The sequence below is a fragment of the Magnolia sinica genome, chromosome 8 (genome assembly GCF_029962835.1).
Source record: "Magnolia sinica isolate HGM2019 chromosome 8, MsV1, whole genome shotgun sequence".
Lineage (NCBI taxonomy): Eukaryota > Viridiplantae > Streptophyta > Magnoliopsida > Magnoliales > Magnoliaceae > Magnolia > Magnolia sinica.
Window position 1 is genome coordinate 91,685,679 of NC_080580.1, and position 16,837 is coordinate 91,702,515.

Here is a 16,837-nt window from a genome sequence, read left to right on the forward strand (position 1 = left end):
AAAATTTATTTTTTATTTAAAAAAAAAAAAAAAAAAAGTTTCATTGACAGAGGTTATTCCCTTGCTCAAAGTAGTCATTTTAGTATAGGCCAAATTCCTAGTAGAAGAAGATGAAAATCTTATTATTTTGTGTACATCCAAACATAGTATTATAGTAAGTTTCACTTCTTGGGCAGGAATTCGGATACTCTGTTTGCTACAAGCAGAGATTTTCTCCTTGTTACAATGTGATTAGTTAACTTCATTATTGATGTTGTCAGCACTGCTGCATTAAATGCGGTTGGTGATGATGTGGCCTAATCACATTGCAACAAGAAGGAAATCCCTGCTTGTGGCAAGCAAAAAATCTGAACTGGCAGATAAGCAACATAGCCAAAGTTGACAAACACTTGCATTTGTACATAATCATAGACCCACCGTAGATAGATTATAAACCTAAGCTAATACCATACCTATGATTTTAAGCCAGGTCTATAAAATTGGTTTGTTAAATTAGAACCATTGATTATTTTCCATATGGCCCATCTATTAAATATCAACTAATTGACCAAGTAGTGCATCATTTTAGTATAATCCTAATTCGTTTTTAGAACATCTAAAGTGGGTCCCACCATATGGTTGGTTTAGTTTTATTTTTACCTATACAACACATGTACAAGTTGTGAGTGCCTGCATATCATCCATCACATTATGCCAAAGTATCAAGGCTTTTCTCCTACAATTATTCTTCTCACTTTTAATGTTTTTCCACAAAAGGTTATTTAGATCACTTTGAGATTTCTAAAGACTATTGCTTACCTAACAAGGTGGCCAAAAAGCAAAATAAAGTCTTGTCTAGATGCTAATCTTCACTGAGTTTTCTTTTATTAGAAGAGAGTAAAGTACAAGTATCTACTCAATTGATAAAAGAAGAAATAGAGATATTATGAAAATTTTGTTTTAAGATTGATTAATGAACAGCTACCAACCTAAACAGTGGGGCCAACATCAGGATTCTTGTCTCCCATCTTTTTCCCTCTTCTAATGAGATGATATCATAACTTACAAGTGAGGTTAGGAAGTTGGGTGAATATATCTAAGGTTGTGATGTGATAATTTACTAGTTTTCGAGATTTCTACTCCTATTATTCCTATTAGAATTTTCAAAATCATGAGATTTTATTAACATAGACACTAAAGAGCTCTTTATTCCCAATACAATACAACATCAAAATCCTGAAAATTTTGGGCGGTTGGGAATTGAAATTTAGAATTTGTAGAGGTAAGGTCGTTAAGCACCCTTGAAAATCCTATATTTCATTTAAAGTGTGATTCAAAATACAGCATTGTCACCCTTCTTCAATTCCCAGGGAGACTTTTATCTTTTAAAATCCAAGTGTTTGACTCATTCAGTTATACATGTGTGTGTTTTGCCAGGTGTGCTAGAGCCGGGTGCGGCTCAATTCAAACCAAATGCCTTTAACCCCAAGTGTTAATAATGACCATAAGACCAAGAACCTTAAGGAGTTAGTCATCTATTCAGCTGGGGATCTGCAAAAGGGAGGGTTCATTACAAACGTCTTAGCAATGGCCTTTCAGCAGCAATACAATAAAAATAGAAGATTTAAAAGATTAGAGAAATGTTGTTGATGTGTCAAATCTTTCACCGTGAGGGTCTGTCAATGCCATCGACGAACCATTCGATTCCATCAACAGTTGTTCAATGCCATTGACAACTGCTCAATACCATCGAGAAAATTTAAAAATCTCATATTGGTTGTTGGAAACTTTGTGGTGTCCTACTCGATGTCATTGAATGGGTTCGATGCTATCAATAGATCTTCAATGACATCAAACTCCCATTGAAGATGCCATCGAAAAAATTCAAGAAATTCATGTTCTATTATTGGACAATTTTGAAATATTCTTTATTCCATCGAAGCCATTTAATGCTATCAAGACTCTGTTGATACCATCAAAGTGCCATCGAAAGTGTCATTGAGCGTATATGCAGAACTGCGTAAGTGCGGGATCTGTTTCCGATTTCAATTGTGATTCTCGTATAGGCTATATATATGGGTGTAATCGGGATTTGAGTATATAAAGAGAGCTTTCTAATTCGTTTTAGGGTTTTAAGGGCATAGCTTGGGGAGATTCGAGGCTTATTCGAATCTGGTAATCTCTATATCTTGTAATTTTTTACTTTCATAGTACAGTATTGTCACTTTATGCCGTGATTTTTTTCTGTAAGATTTTTTTTACATTAAATTTGGAGTGTTTGTGATTGAACTTAATTGTACGATTAGAATACTATGCTTGATTCATCTTTGTGCACTTCCACGGTTCCCCAACAAGTGGTATCTAAGAATAACGTTGGAATGCATATTGAATCTGAAAGTATAGTATTAATGGCTTCTAATCCTAAGTTCGATATTGAAAAATATTTTGGAAAAAATAATTTTGAACTCTAGAAGGTTAAGATAACCGATCTCCTAGTTCGACAGGGATTGGATAATGCACTCCTTGAGAAGTGATCGGAAACTATAACTTATGGAGAATAGAACAAGATGGATAAGAAAACAAGAAGTAAGAACTTATATCCAATTATGCATAATAGATTAGGTCCTCTATGATATCATGAGAGAGAAAATTGTAACAAGTACATAGTGAAATTAAAAGACATCTACGCAAAAAAATCTTTTGAGAATCGTCTGTACTTGAAGCTTCAGTTGTTAAATCTAAAGACAGCAGAGGTGATTGATGTTGAGGCTCACATTAGTAACTTCAACCAGATAATTTACAAATTGCTGGATGTGGAGGAAACGATAAAATATGAGGTTCAAGTATGCACAGCTTCATATGAGTTATTCAAGGACTCGTTATGCACCGGTAGATTGACCATTTGCGTCGATACCATTATCTTTACCTTTCATGGAAAGATGATAAGAAAGAAAAATGGTGACGTAGGCGCTTCTACTGATGCACTAGTTATGAGAGGGCAGAATTTTGAGCGGAACAATAGATCTTCTCAATCGATGTCCAAATTCAAGGATAAGGGCAAAGGAAAGTTAAAGTGCTGGAAACTATGAGATATCTGGGAATATGAAGAAGGATTGTCAAAATCCTAGGGCAAAAAAAGAGAATTCAGAGGCTTCTTTGAAGGAGGCCAACACGGCTGAGTCTGATGAAGGTATGAGTACTTATGATGTGTTGTCAGTGTCCATGATCGGACACTTATACGATGATTGTAAGGATAAATGAAGTTTGGATATTAGGGCATTATATTGCAAGACTCCTCATCGGAGTTGGTTCGCTAGTTATAGAGAGTGCGATATTGGCTAGGTATTATGGGCAATGACAATGCATGTAGTGTGATGGGTGTTGGATCGATGCACATCAAGATGTTTGATGAAGAAAAGCAAGATATGTCTTGTGTGCCTTATTCAAGTGTGGTTGCAGGTTGATGTATGTCATGGTCTGTACTAGACTGGACATTTTACATGCAGTAAGAGTTGTTACTGATTCCGCATTAAATCGCTGTGTACTTCTCTCTTTTGCTTGGTGCTTTTGGTTGCCATCCTTGGTTCATCTCTATGTGTTTTCACAATTATCCCCCAACAGAAGATGCATAATCAACAGGTTTAGAAGCTGTATGCAGGACAAGGACAATAGTTGAAGCTTTTATTGATGAATATCTGAAGGACCTGCACAAGATAACGTAACCAGGACAGGGACAATAGTTGAAGCTTTTATTGATGGATATCTGAAGGAACTGCACAAGATATCGTAAGTAGAAGAGGAATCTTCAAAAGAAACAAGAAACGAGAGATTTGTGGAAGAGCTGGTTTCATTGTGTGAATGAAAGGGTGATATTCAAAAAAGTCAACATGTCATGAAATATAAAGTATTTTGGTTATTGGATCGTAGCATTATTACCTTTTTCGATTGATCGGATAACCCAAACAACAACTCTTTACTGTTTCAGTAAACAGTTTGTCTCGACAAACAATTGTGCACCTAAACACACGAAAAATAGAATAAACAGGAGTTTGAGAGAACAATTTTACGAATGAAGAGGGATGTCCAAACAATACAGAGGAAGGTAGGATATTTATCAAATTAATAACAGTACAAATGGCTTATGCCCAGAATGCTTAAGGAACTTTCAAGAATACAACGATTTTTACGTTTTGCCATGGACATCATTGTAGCCATTATCAGCTATCAACCATATGCTTGATGTGGTCTTTTAGGATTCCACCGTCAATCTTGCTTGTGTGACACATGTTTTATGACAATAGCCAGCTAGACTTACCTTTCTCTAGCTAATTATGATTCTCAAAACTTTGATCGAAGTAGGTCACAAAAGCAGCCAAGGAGATCTTCTAATTATCTTAACATAAGATGTCACTGTCACATTGTATTATCTGAATCGTTGGATCTAATACCACCAAATCAAGTGTAAACACTAAGATTTTGGGGTCATTTTCAATTATTGTAACTAATATCTTCAAATCTCTTAAAGTATTCGGATTCATTCACATGTGTTCACACGATCATGATGGAAATGCCAGGTGATGACGGGTTAATTACCACAAAAATCAAGCATCTGCCATCATTATTTTTGGCCCAAAGTGCCCTAAAGAACCCCATTTCATGAATTTTGAAAATTTTATTATGGGTAGAGATTTAGGGTACGTTTGGTTGCACCAAGTATCACAAAATTTCATGAGTACCCAATCTAAAGTGGTGCAACCAAACACACCCTACAGTATCACAAATTATTTCCTGACCTTAAAATGATTCCTATTGAGAGTAGAAATCTCAATGAATGGGCCACACCAACATTTGGCCGAACTGTATGATATCCCAGATGTTTATCTATTGTATCCTACAATGAATGGGCCACACCAACAATCAAACCAGTTAGATGACCCGAATGGGATGATCAACGCTCACGTGCAAGAATCTCTCCAATATATAAATGGCCAGATTCATCCATCCAGGGTGATTTTTGGTGCATGCCCCCATCCATGGTAGGGTCCAATAGATCAACGTTCCAGATCTAAGATGTGCAGGACACGTGTAGGGATATAAAAGCATGGTCACAGCCCTCTCATACATGCAAGCTGTACCATGAATGCACAAATGAGAGGGGCATTATAGTAAATTGGAGGAGTGATGGAATCAATGCATGGACCCATGTTTTAAGTTCTTTTGCCCAACATTGGGTCCTTGTTGGGCACCTCAGGTTTGACCCCAACCAAGTATTTATTTATATTATAGTATTTTTCTTAATTTTAAAAGTTGTAAATGATAGAAAGGGAGAGGGCCATGTCTCCAACATGAACATGGTCTTGTCTCGATTTTAGAGTAAGATGGAAGAGAAATGGTATTGAAAAACATTCCTACATCTAGTAGGAGACTTGTAGGAGTACATTAGTCAATGAGAGAACAAGATGCACATTTGAATTAGGATTTGGATGACTACTTACACAATAGAGATGCTCCTTAGTTGCATTTGGTTACTTGGACAGTCTGATCATTCAATCTGAACCGTCTATTGGGTCTGCAGTACATTTTATTGGTTACCATGCAAAAAAAAAAAAAACTGTCCCTTGTTTGTTCTTAATTTCGTTACCATCTTTTTTATTAGCCATGGATGGATTGGATATGATGGGTGAATAAAAGTCATTATTTAGAATCATAAGCAATCTATGATGGGCCCCAAGAAATAGATGGATCAAATTATTGATTGGACCTGTTTTTGTGTAAATGATCTTGGCCGTCCATATTGAAGGAGAAAATGCCGTAATGTTTGCATGGTAGAACATGAAAATTATGTTAGATCCAATGGATGGTGTGGATTGTCTAGAGTTTCACAGTGCAATTGGATCACCTTGACCTGTAGTGCTATAAGAGGAGCATCTCTCAAAATATAAAGAGAAAATTTTGGATACTCTTGCGGACTATGATGAATGATATGCAGGCACTTAAAAATTGTAAACGTGTCCTATAAGTAATTCAAATTCAACCGTGCAAATTATATCCACCAGAATAGATGCATCATGGCCCAAATATTAGGACTTATTTAATTGTTTATCTATCAGATTGGTAGACATTTATTGGACGGCTAAAAATGAAAAAAAAAATCCAATGGTCTTATTTCTACCATTAAGTGTCCTCGAAAAAGAGTTAAAAATGTTTAAGCAATCTTAGTTTTGGGCCGTAACTCAACACCCGTAGTTTCAACAATTTAACCGGCTTAAACGCATACCATTTCTAAGTGCATGTGTATCATACACAGCTAGAGTATAAAATAACTCTGTATAGATAAAATTAACTATGTACAAGGAGGTTCTAGATGTGGGGTCCATGGTTTGGTACTCCAAACCATTTAGCCTATAGTCCCAAGTTAGATGGACCACCCCAAAAGATGGGATAGAAGAAATACACCCAAGGTCTACATTCAATTGAAAAAGAAAGGCTCAAGATTGACGGCTAGGATCTTCCAATGTGGGAGAAATTTTCACCATGGTTCATCCATGATGGGGGCCATTAGATCAATGGTTTGGATAATCCAATAATGGGCCCACATGTGAACTAACATAGATGGGCCACATGAATGTTTGGAAATTTTAAAAGGGTAAATAAAAAGGGTCCTTGTTTTTTTATGTGGGACGGTTTTCACGTGTTTCATCACCGTATGTTTAGGGGTGTTTTGGCCGAGGAGGTGATGCGTACGAGGGACTGTGACCAGCTAATCTCCACCGAAGAAATAAAAGCCAAATAATCGCCTATTTGTAGGTCTCTAGACGCTTAAAAGTTCTGATCCATGTGCTTTGTTCAAATCATGCTTATTTAATCGCTTGTGTTGGATGAGAGGAGTCCTCAGCCACACACGTGCTTACATGGCACCGGCGTGCAAGATCGGGGCCATTCATCAGATTGGGTCAGCTGTAATAACATACTGGCCCAAAAATTAGATTGGTTCGCTGATTATGAGGGTTACAGGTGTATGAGGAATGTTGACGGTCAAAACATGACCAGAAGTCCACGTGTGCAATGAATGGACCGGCTTGATTTTGGAAGAGAAAATGAAAGCCCACCTAGCTGATGAATGGCTGGGATCTCACATGCTGTGACACGCTACATGTGTGTCACGACACAAGTTCCATGCTTGGCATTCTCATGCGCTACGAGACATGGCCTGGTTGACTCGAAGAATCGCCCGAGTTAACCAGATGCTGTAACCAGAACTCGATAGATGAGAAAAACATTGATACTCTTGCTGAGTGCGATTGTTGATGCTTAGGCACTAAGAAATTATAGATTTGGAGTAAAATAAACTCAAATGAACCGTTCAAATTGTGATTCCGAGATTAGATGAATTTATATTCCAAAAACACACTTATTTGGTTTTCTAATTAGCTGATTGATTGATGTTTAATGGACGGTTGAAAATGAAAACAGCTAATGATCTAATCAGCAATCAAGTGTCCACAAAATCTAGGTTAACCAATCTGAGGTTGAAGTTGTCCGATATCGACAACGGGTCCCACAATTTATACGGTTTACTTTGAGTCAACAGATGACACGTGTACAATCAGTAGTTGCCTGTGTATGAACTATCACACCACTGCAGTAGTATCGATAACTCCCACCTAAACAACCGACACGGTTTTCAGTTGGCGGATTGGGTGGTGACCCCAACTCCACTGGGACCCGGATTAGCTACTGACAGCCTGAGTAGCGAGATTGGCTACTGAAGTGACGTCACCAAGTTCGGTGAGCCCCTCAATGATGTATGTGTTGTATCTACACCGTCCATCATTTTGGAAAGATCATTTTAGGGTATGATTAAAAGAATGAGGTAGTTCCAAAGCTCAAATGGACCCCACTATAGAAAAGTGGGGATAGAACGGCTGCCATTAAAAACTTAATAGGGGTTATAGAAGTTTTCCATAAGCTGATATTTGTTTTTCCCTTCGTCCATGTCTGTGATTAACAGGTTGGGTTTCAAATAAACATTATGATGGCCCTAGGATTGTTTCAACGGTGTTCGTCACTGTTCCCACTGTTTTCTATGGTGGGGCCTACTCGAGCTTTGGATCTTCTTCATTTTTTAAATCATACCCTAAAATAATCTCCCCAAAATGATGGACGGTATGGATATAACACATACATCATCGTGGGCCCACAAACTTGTTGACGTCACTTCAGTAGCTAATCTAGCTACTCAACCTGTCAGTAGCTAATCCGTGTCCATCTAGATGGTGTTGGAGGGACGAGGATTGCGTCCTGTCCCCGCCGGGGCGTAAATCCGTCCGGGCAGGGCTCTGTGGGACCCACCGTAATGTAAGTGTTTTATCCACGCCGTTCATCGTTTTTCTCGATTCATTTTAAGATATTATTTTAAAAAATGAGGCAGATCCACAGCTCCAGTGGACCACACCAAAGGAAGCTGCAGTGATAATGACAACCACCGTTGAAACCTTTCTAAGGGCCAATGTGATGTTTTTTTACCGTCCAACCTATTCATCAGGTCATGTAGACGTGGATGAAGTGAAAACACAAAACATACCCATCACGGTAGGTCCCACATTCATGAATCCACCTACCTCAATGGTTTCTATCATCAACCGAATCTGCATCCACCATGACTGAACAGTCTTATTCTTCTATCTTGTCCGTCACGGTAGGATTTTCCAAAATGATTTTTTTTTTTTTTTAATCCTTTTAATTTGAATGGGGTGTGTGGGTCTTCCTAAGTGGGGCCCATCACTGAAAGATATGGATCATTGAAAGATATGCATACTCTTAAGTGGGCCATCTGGTTTTTCAGCTTATTTTAGGTCATGAGTCAAAAAGTGATCCAGATCAAAAGCTTGAATGGATCACAACACAGGAAATAATGGTGATTGATCGTCCATCATTAAAAACTACTTGGGGCCACAAAAGTTTTGGGTCAAGCTAATATTTGTGTTTTCCTTGCATCTAGGTCTTTGTGACTTTAGCAAGGGGTTGGATGGAAAAATAAACATTAAAGGAGGACCTTAGAAAGTTTTTAATGATGGACATCAATCACAATTATTTCCTATGGTGTGGTCCACCTTATATTTGAGTATACTAATTGTTTCCTATAGTGTGGTGCACCTGATATTTGGGTCTGCTTCATTTTTTGTATCATGACTTGAAATTAGTGGAGAAAATAGATTGACAGCATGGATGTAAAACATACCCATCACTGTAGGCCCCAGTTTCATGAATCCACCTACCTCAATGGTTTCTATCATCAACCGAATCTGCATCCACCATGACTGAACAGTCTTATTCGTCTTTCTTGTTCGTCCTGGATTTTCCAAAAAGATTTTTTTTGCCCTTTAATTTGAATGGTGTGTGTGGGTCTTCCTAAGTGGGGCCCATCACTGAAAGATATGGATCGCTGAAACCTGTGCATAGTACCGTATATATTCTGGAGCTGAGCATTACAAGACCTGGCAGCTAATAATTACTACTTTTATGAGAAACTTCTCATTAAATCTGGGTTCTAAAAAGTGCCAAAAGTAGATATCCACCATATATGGCCCACATTAATGGTGGGTAAATATTCATCAGTCGCTCTATTCATGGATGGCCCATTCATAATTTCAAACTTCCGCTTCTCTCATATCGACCGTCCATTGGGAGTGGCCCATTGGATAAAGCTCGCGTTTCATCATCAAACATGGTGGAGTCTACAGTAGCGACGAATAGTCTCAATCACAGTACCTTGGCTAGAAAATGTAGTTTTTTTTGTTTTTTTAGTAAAAACTTTGATACTCTGCCAGAAAGTGATGGTTGATATGCAGGCACTTAGAAATTCCATACATAGTCAAATTAAACCGTTCAAATTGTGTAACGCGGGGTAGACTTATAATCACACGAAAAATAAAACTTTTTTGTTTATCTGAATATTGGATTGGTAGATATTTATTGGACGGCCAAAAGTGAAAAAAAATTCCAATACTCCTATTTCCACAGATCTGATCTTTGGAAGGTGAGTTTGCGAAAGTGAGCTTCACAATCTAGTCAGTTTTCTTTCAGTTAATATATGCGACGTGTACAAGTTCCAAGCGCATGAGTATCAAGTGTCATACATAGCCAGAGTATCATCGTATAACTTCATCTTTTTTTTCTTTAATTTGGTAACCGTACAGATGAAACCCCTATCTCTGCCAGGTATACCAACAAAGCAAGTCTTCTAACTTTTCAGGGCTTGGGACAGAGAGCCGAGAAAGAGACTGAGTCACAAAACGAGTCGAGAATAAAAACTCGGAGGTGAGTCCGAGTCGGGAGATATGATAATAAAACGGAGGCGGAAGGTGAGAGAGAGAAGACAACAGCATCCCCGACAACCCCTCGAGCCTTCCAACCCCTCTCTATCTCTTAAAACACGTCAAACACGCTGCGACGGACCACAACCAAACACATTAAAAACCCACCCATCTCTCTCTCTCTCTACTATATGTTTGAAATCCTACCGTTCTACTGCCCCTTCTCGTTTTTTTTTTTTTTTTTTTTGATTTGAAAATCCGGGAAATTGGAAAACCCAAAAAATAAAATCCGTATCGAAATCTGAGGGGGTGTGGGAGATCGTGTTTGGTGCCAGAGAGGAAAAGGGAATCCGACCGTCCATGTCCAAATCCCCCCACCGTTATCTGCTTGGAAGCCCCTTCATTTCCGATGCCAATCTCATCCATACATAACACCTCTTCCCTCTCCAACTCTCTCCATCTCTTCCTTTCTTTTTCTTGTCTCTCCTCTCTTCTTCTCTTTCATGGCTGCTTGTCTTCTTCTCGACAATGCCAGCAATAGTAATACTAACAGCAACAGCAGCAGCAACAACAACAGCAGCAGTAGCAGAGTTCACCAACAACTACAACAACAGCAGCAGCATCATTTATTATCTTCTGAAGGAAGTGGTAGGATGGTGAGGAAAAGAACTGCTTCTGAAATCGATCTCCAACCCAATACCCATCAAAGATTTCCACGCCGAACTACTGCTGCAGAAAATAATCAACACCCATTTCATGAAATTGGACATCATCATCATCATCATCATCACCATCATCCTTCTCTGCTTTTCTCTCAAGACAACCACAACCAACACTCCTCTTTCCTTCCTTCTCCTAATTCAAGTCTCACTTCTGGGGGTTCTTCCTTTTCTAATGCTGCTGCTACTACTGCAGCTACTGCTGCCGATTTCCCTTACATCGATTCCACCCCAACTCATCTTCAATTACCCCCACCACTACCGCTACCCCCAGCTGTATGTGGGTTCTCTGGCATGCCGCTCTTCCCTTCCGAAAGAGCTGCAGAGCCCGTCATCTCCGTCTCCGACGATAGCACAGCTACGGCATGGATCGACGGCATCATCAGAGATCTTATCAGCAGCAGCACCAACGTTTCGATTCCTCAGCTAGTCCAAAACGTGAGGGAAATCATCCATCCCTGCAACCCCAACCTCGCCACTCTCCTCGAATACAGGCTCAGATCATTGACAGCAGAACCACCCATCGAACCTTCTTCAGATGAAAGAAGGAAAGAAATGGCAGATCTACACCGGCAACAGCAGCAGGTAGTACAGACTACTACTTCTGGTTTGAAGCTCTATCTCGACTCGACTCTTGAAAATTCCTATTCCATGAATTCCATGAACCGATTCTTGAATTGGGGAGAAACCAATCAAGAAGAAAATCGCCAACACCATCTCTATCGCCCCAATAACTCCGCTGCTACATCAACCACTCCGGTTGCCGCCACTGCTTCATCACTTCATTCTCTAAACCAATCTCAGCAGCCACAACAGCAGCAACAGCAAAACAAGACCCAACAACAGCAGCACCAGCAACAACAACAACAACAACAGAACTCTCCACCCCAACAAGTAGTGGCGAATGCGCCCACAGCAGCAACTACAACTACACCCAGAGATAAAAAGGACGAGATGCGGCAACAGAAAAGAGATGAAGAAGGTCTTCACCTCCTCACTCTCCTCCTCCAATGCGCTGAAGCAGTCTCCGCCGATAACTTAGAAGAAGCAAACAAGATACTGTTAGAAATCTCAGAACTATCAACACCCTTCGGGACATCAGCTCAGCGCGTCGCGGCCTACTTCTCAGAAGCCATGTCAGCCCGTCTGGTGAGTTCGTGTCTCGGCATCTACGCGCCGCTCCCTGGCGGACCTCCACACAGCCAGAAAATGGTGTCGGCATTCCAGTACTTCAACGGCATCAGCCCTTTCGTGAAATTCTCTCACTTCACAGCGAACCAAGCCATCCAAGAAGCGTTCGAGCGAGAAGAGAGAGTCCATATCATCGATCTCGATATAATGCAGGGACTCCAATGGCCAGGATTATTCCACATACTAGCATCGAGGCCAGGTGGGCCTCCTTATGTTCGGCTCACAGGACTAGGGACGTCGATGGAATCGCTGGAAGCGACAGGGAAACGACTGTCGGACTTTGCTGAGACGCTTGGGCTGCCGTTCGAATTCTTCCCAGTCGCTGAGAAGGTGGGGAATTTGGATCCAGAGAGACTGAATATTAGTAAAAGGGAAGCTGTTGCAGTGCATTGGTTGCACCATTCTCTCTATGATGTTACTGGTTCTGATGCAAATACTCTATGGCTCTTGCAGAAGTATGTATGCAACACCACCTTCTTTCTCTTTCAATGTCATTCCACCATAACTCAAATTATTCTAGCTTTACGTACCATCTCCACCTTATGTTTGTCTCAGTAATGTCTACGGTCTTGATCTCGTGGGCCATTCCTTTGATGGACTTTTAAAAGGTTGGATGATGGTTCATCTCAGACTGCTGTTCCACCTTTTTTTTTTTCTGAACTCTCTTTTGCTTTTGTTCTTCCTTTCCAAACTGACCATTTTGTGGGTTAGTGATGGAAATGTACGATTTTGAATGTGATTTTCTGGCCATTGCTTATTGTGGTGGCCCACTAGATTAATGGTCGATGATGATAGACGAGGAGGGGAGCATGGCATTTGCATGCAATCTTGTTATTAACTATTTTGAAAACTGTATATATGATACTTGAATCTTAGCCCACTAATAAATCATCATTTTTTTTAGTGTACGGAAATCTTTCCATGCACATTATTTCATAGGCCCATTAGATCGTCCGTACAAGATGGGACTGTCATCTGAGATTTGCTGCATGGTGGTGGAAAAAAAAAGGGGTGGACCAGACCTTGTGGACGGTCGATATGGGTCATGTGAATACCCACAGATATAAATGCAACCATGTGCATGGGAAGGTTTTCATTTTGCTATTAATTGAATAATGTGAACTGACCAAGATATATACTTCCATGGATGTCCACCACCATTTAGAAGTTATTATAAGCTGAATGTGAAGTTTCATCCACCGTACATGTGGCATTTATCATGGGGCCCATTGCATTGGAGTATAGACTAAGATAAAAACATCCAAGCGTCTAAATTGATCTGAGTGAAACCAGATGGACGATATGGTTGGATGAGATTGAAACTTGGTCTATGGTCCATAGATAGTGGGCCCCATTTGCCCCAACTTAGGAAATGGTGGTGAAAATGAAAATAAAACCAGCTATAGCTTGTTATTAGTAGAAGATGATGCATGGAAAATGTTATGTTGATGAGATGGAATGAAATGATGGAAATGGTCAGGTTGGCGCCTAAGGTAGTGACAATGGTGGAGCAGGACTTGAGCCATGCTGGGTCGTTCTTGGCTAGGTTTGTTGAAGCAATACACTACTACTCAGCGCTGTTCGATTCATTGGGGGCGAGCTATGGAGAGGATAGTCATGAGAGGCATGTGGTGGAGCAGCAGCTGTTGTCGAGGGAGATTAGGAATGTTCTTGCTGTGGGAGGTCCTGCTAGGAGTGGTGAGGTGAAGTTTGAGAATTGGAGGGAGAAGATGGAGCAGTCAGGTTTTAGAGGGATATCATTGGCTGGGAATGCTGCTACACAGGCAACACTGCTGCTTGGGATGTTCCCTTGTGATGGCTATACACTTGTGGAAGAGAAGGGAACTTTGAAACTTGGGTGGAAAGATCTGTGCTTGCTCACTGCTTCTGCATGGAGACCTATCAATTCCAACAGCAGGTAAAAACATACACAGAGAGAGAGAGAGAGAGAGAGAGAGAGAGAGAGAGAGTTTGTTTTATGTTTTCCTTTTCTCTGTTGAGAGAGAGAGAGATGTAAATTTGAGATGGTGGTGCAAGTTGGAGGGTGAGTACTCAATGCTTATTTTCTTACAGAAGATTTTCTTTTCTTTTTTTGAAGGGTCGTGATTCAAAGAGGACACATCGAGTGAAGGGTGGATGGTACGTGTCAGAGATTCGGGTGGATGGCACACGTGAGAGATCCTGGCTATCCATCAAGAAGGGTGCAGTGTTTATAACATGTCATGGACGAGAATAGTATTTGTCCGCTGATAAGGTAAATCAAACTTGTATGTGAAAAATGGGCTGTTAGAAAAGAAAAAAATATTATATATATATTAGTCCAAATTCATGATGTTGCTTGTGTGGTTCACTTGACAAAATGGCATATTTCATCATGTGTCCTACGTGATGAATGGCCATAATCTCTGACATGTGTTCTACCTTTCACATGTGTGGATCATCGACCCCATGATCGATTCATGGCCCCTTCTTAAATGGGTTTGACTAGGGTGATGCCACGAGGTATATTTGTGCATTTTGTAACAGTATGTGGCCAAAAATAACTAAGAATTGACAAGTGCACAACACTCATCTCTCTCACATGCATTAAGTAGTGGAATTTTTGTTTTTGTTTTCTCAAACAAAACACAATGTTGAAATGGAAAGGGAATGTAAAGCTAAGATCATGGATCACTCAGTTAAAACTATTAGATTTTTGTTTCTTTCTACCTGTCTGGTTCGTGTAAATTTGTTGTGAAATGTTTTTTTTTTTTTTTTTTTTCATTTTCCTTTTATTTCTTTGGATTGGCATGCGCTATTGTGGAAATTCAACTCAAAATATTATGGTGCTCCACAAACTTATGACATATGCATGCATACTATGGTGGTCCACATTAATAATGTTTTATTGCATAATATGCATTTATTTGAGCCTTGGTTGTTTTATTAATTATAGTATTAAAGTAAAAGATCTAGACAATGATTATAAATTACTTGTACGGTGACACCGCTACATTATATTGCATTATTTAGTTTATCGTGGTAAAATTGTAATGATGGTGATTTTATATTACTTCATTATCAAATCAATGTCAAAATAATTTGATGTAGTAACACCCTGAACCATAGCTCAAGTGGTAGACTGAGTGAAAGATACCTCGTTTCAACACTGAGCCCTTGGTATCAATTCCCTAGTAAGGGTGGCTAACAGTGAAGTGTGAACTGACAGTGGGTGTACTAACAAGCTAATAGAAATAATAATTAATTAATTAATTAATTAATTAATTAAAAATTGATGTAGTCGCTTGGACTAGGGTTTCAAGTGCAATACCGTGTTAGTTTTTAAGTGCAATACTGTGTTAGTTTGTAAATATTACAAACTTTTTTACATGTCTCTCTTCAAAATATGTACTTTGATGTATGTTTAAATATAGGAGGTGAAATATTAATGATTTTTACTATAAAAATAGGTGGAATAAACAATGAGAAATAGTAATGATGTCCTATTTACGTTGGTTTACTTAAGAAGTCCGCGGAACAAGTGGGTCCTTAACATGCATATTTGCGATGAAAGAGTTACATAAAAATTATAGTATTCCAGAACTAAGTGGACTCCATACAATGTAAATTAGAGGTTTTAGGTGCATTTTTATGGAGTAGCCCACTTGAATGTTGAATCGGCTTGAATTTTGGAATCAAGGCCAAATAAGGGTCACATAGCTGATGGGCAGGGTGGATTTCGATCTCGGATTCGATGAGGCCAGGGAAACACCAACTTAGATGAGGTCATGACTGTGAGGCCCACCTTGATATGTGTTGTATATCCACACCATCCATCTATTTTGCCAACTCATTTTAGGGCATGGACTCAAAAAATGAAGCAGATACGAATATCAAGTGGGCCACACCATAAGAAACAATGGTGATTGAATGCCCATCATTAAAAACTTCTTGTGGGCCATAAAAGTTTTGGGGCAAATTGATAATTGTGTTTTCCTATCATCTAGGTTTATGTGACCTTATCAACATGTTGGATGGAAAATAAATATTATGGTGGGCCTTTGGAAGTTTTTAACAGTGGGCATTCAATCACAACTATTTCCTATGATGGTCCACATGAGATTTGGTTCTACTTCATTTTTTGGCCCATGCCTTAAAATGAGTTGGCAAAATGGATAGATGCGCCTCATTGAATCTACATTTGTAGATTTCATGTGCCTTGAATGGTTTCTCCCATGTTAGAGAAGTAATCCTAAACCTGCTGGATACCTAGCAAGTTATGCAAGCATTTTCCACCTTATAGCTGACGAGACGAAATGATGTGAAGTTGCTAAGGGAAACATATTTACATGGTTAATATGCATGTCTAATCACAAGATTTTTTTAATTCAGGAAATACGAAGAAAAATAAAAGAGAAGAGAAAAGAAAAGGTTAATGATTGTCTAACGATAAATTCCAAGGGATTTCATGGCCTATTGAATTATGGATTTTAGTTTTATGAATTCTAATTGGATCATTAGTGAAAATCTCATTTTTATAAGACAATATTTACCTCACATCTCGCGATGAAAAGTATAATAATTACATGTGGAATAAAATAGAGTTATATTCATCATCTCTATCACTACATTCTGTTGTAGGGTGCATGAAGT

General features: G+C 39.2%; 1 protein-coding gene across 1 annotated transcript; it reads left to right on the plus strand.

Moving 5' to 3' along the window:
• The first annotated feature begins 10,504 nt into the window (after positions 1-10,504).
• Positions 10,505-14,537, plus strand: LOC131253712 (protein SCARECROW). Its single transcript, XM_058254842.1, has 3 exons — positions 10,505-12,660; positions 13,686-14,123; positions 14,304-14,537. The coding sequence occupies exons 1-3, from the start codon at positions 10,799-10,801 to the stop codon at positions 14,332-14,334; spliced, it is 2,331 nt and encodes a 776-aa protein (XP_058110825.1). The 5' UTR covers positions 10,505-10,798; the 3' UTR covers positions 14,335-14,537.
• Positions 14,538-16,837: the final 2,300 nt, after the last annotated feature.

What these genes read in the sequence shown, in the direction of transcription:
- LOC131253712 (XM_058254842.1), top strand. Translation starts at nt 10,799, where the DNA reads ATGGCTGCTTGTCTTCTTCTCGACAATGCCAGCAATAGTAATACTAAC. An exon ending in ACTCTATGGCTCTTGCAGAA is followed by an intron (nt 12,661 to 13,685) that starts GTATGTATGCAA and finishes GGAAATGGTCAG; the next exon opens with GTTGGCGCCTAAGGTAGTGA. An exon ending in CCTATCAATTCCAACAGCAG is followed by an intron (nt 14,124 to 14,303) that starts GTAAAAACATAC and finishes CTTTTTTTGAAG; the next exon opens with GGTCGTGATTCAAAGAGGAC.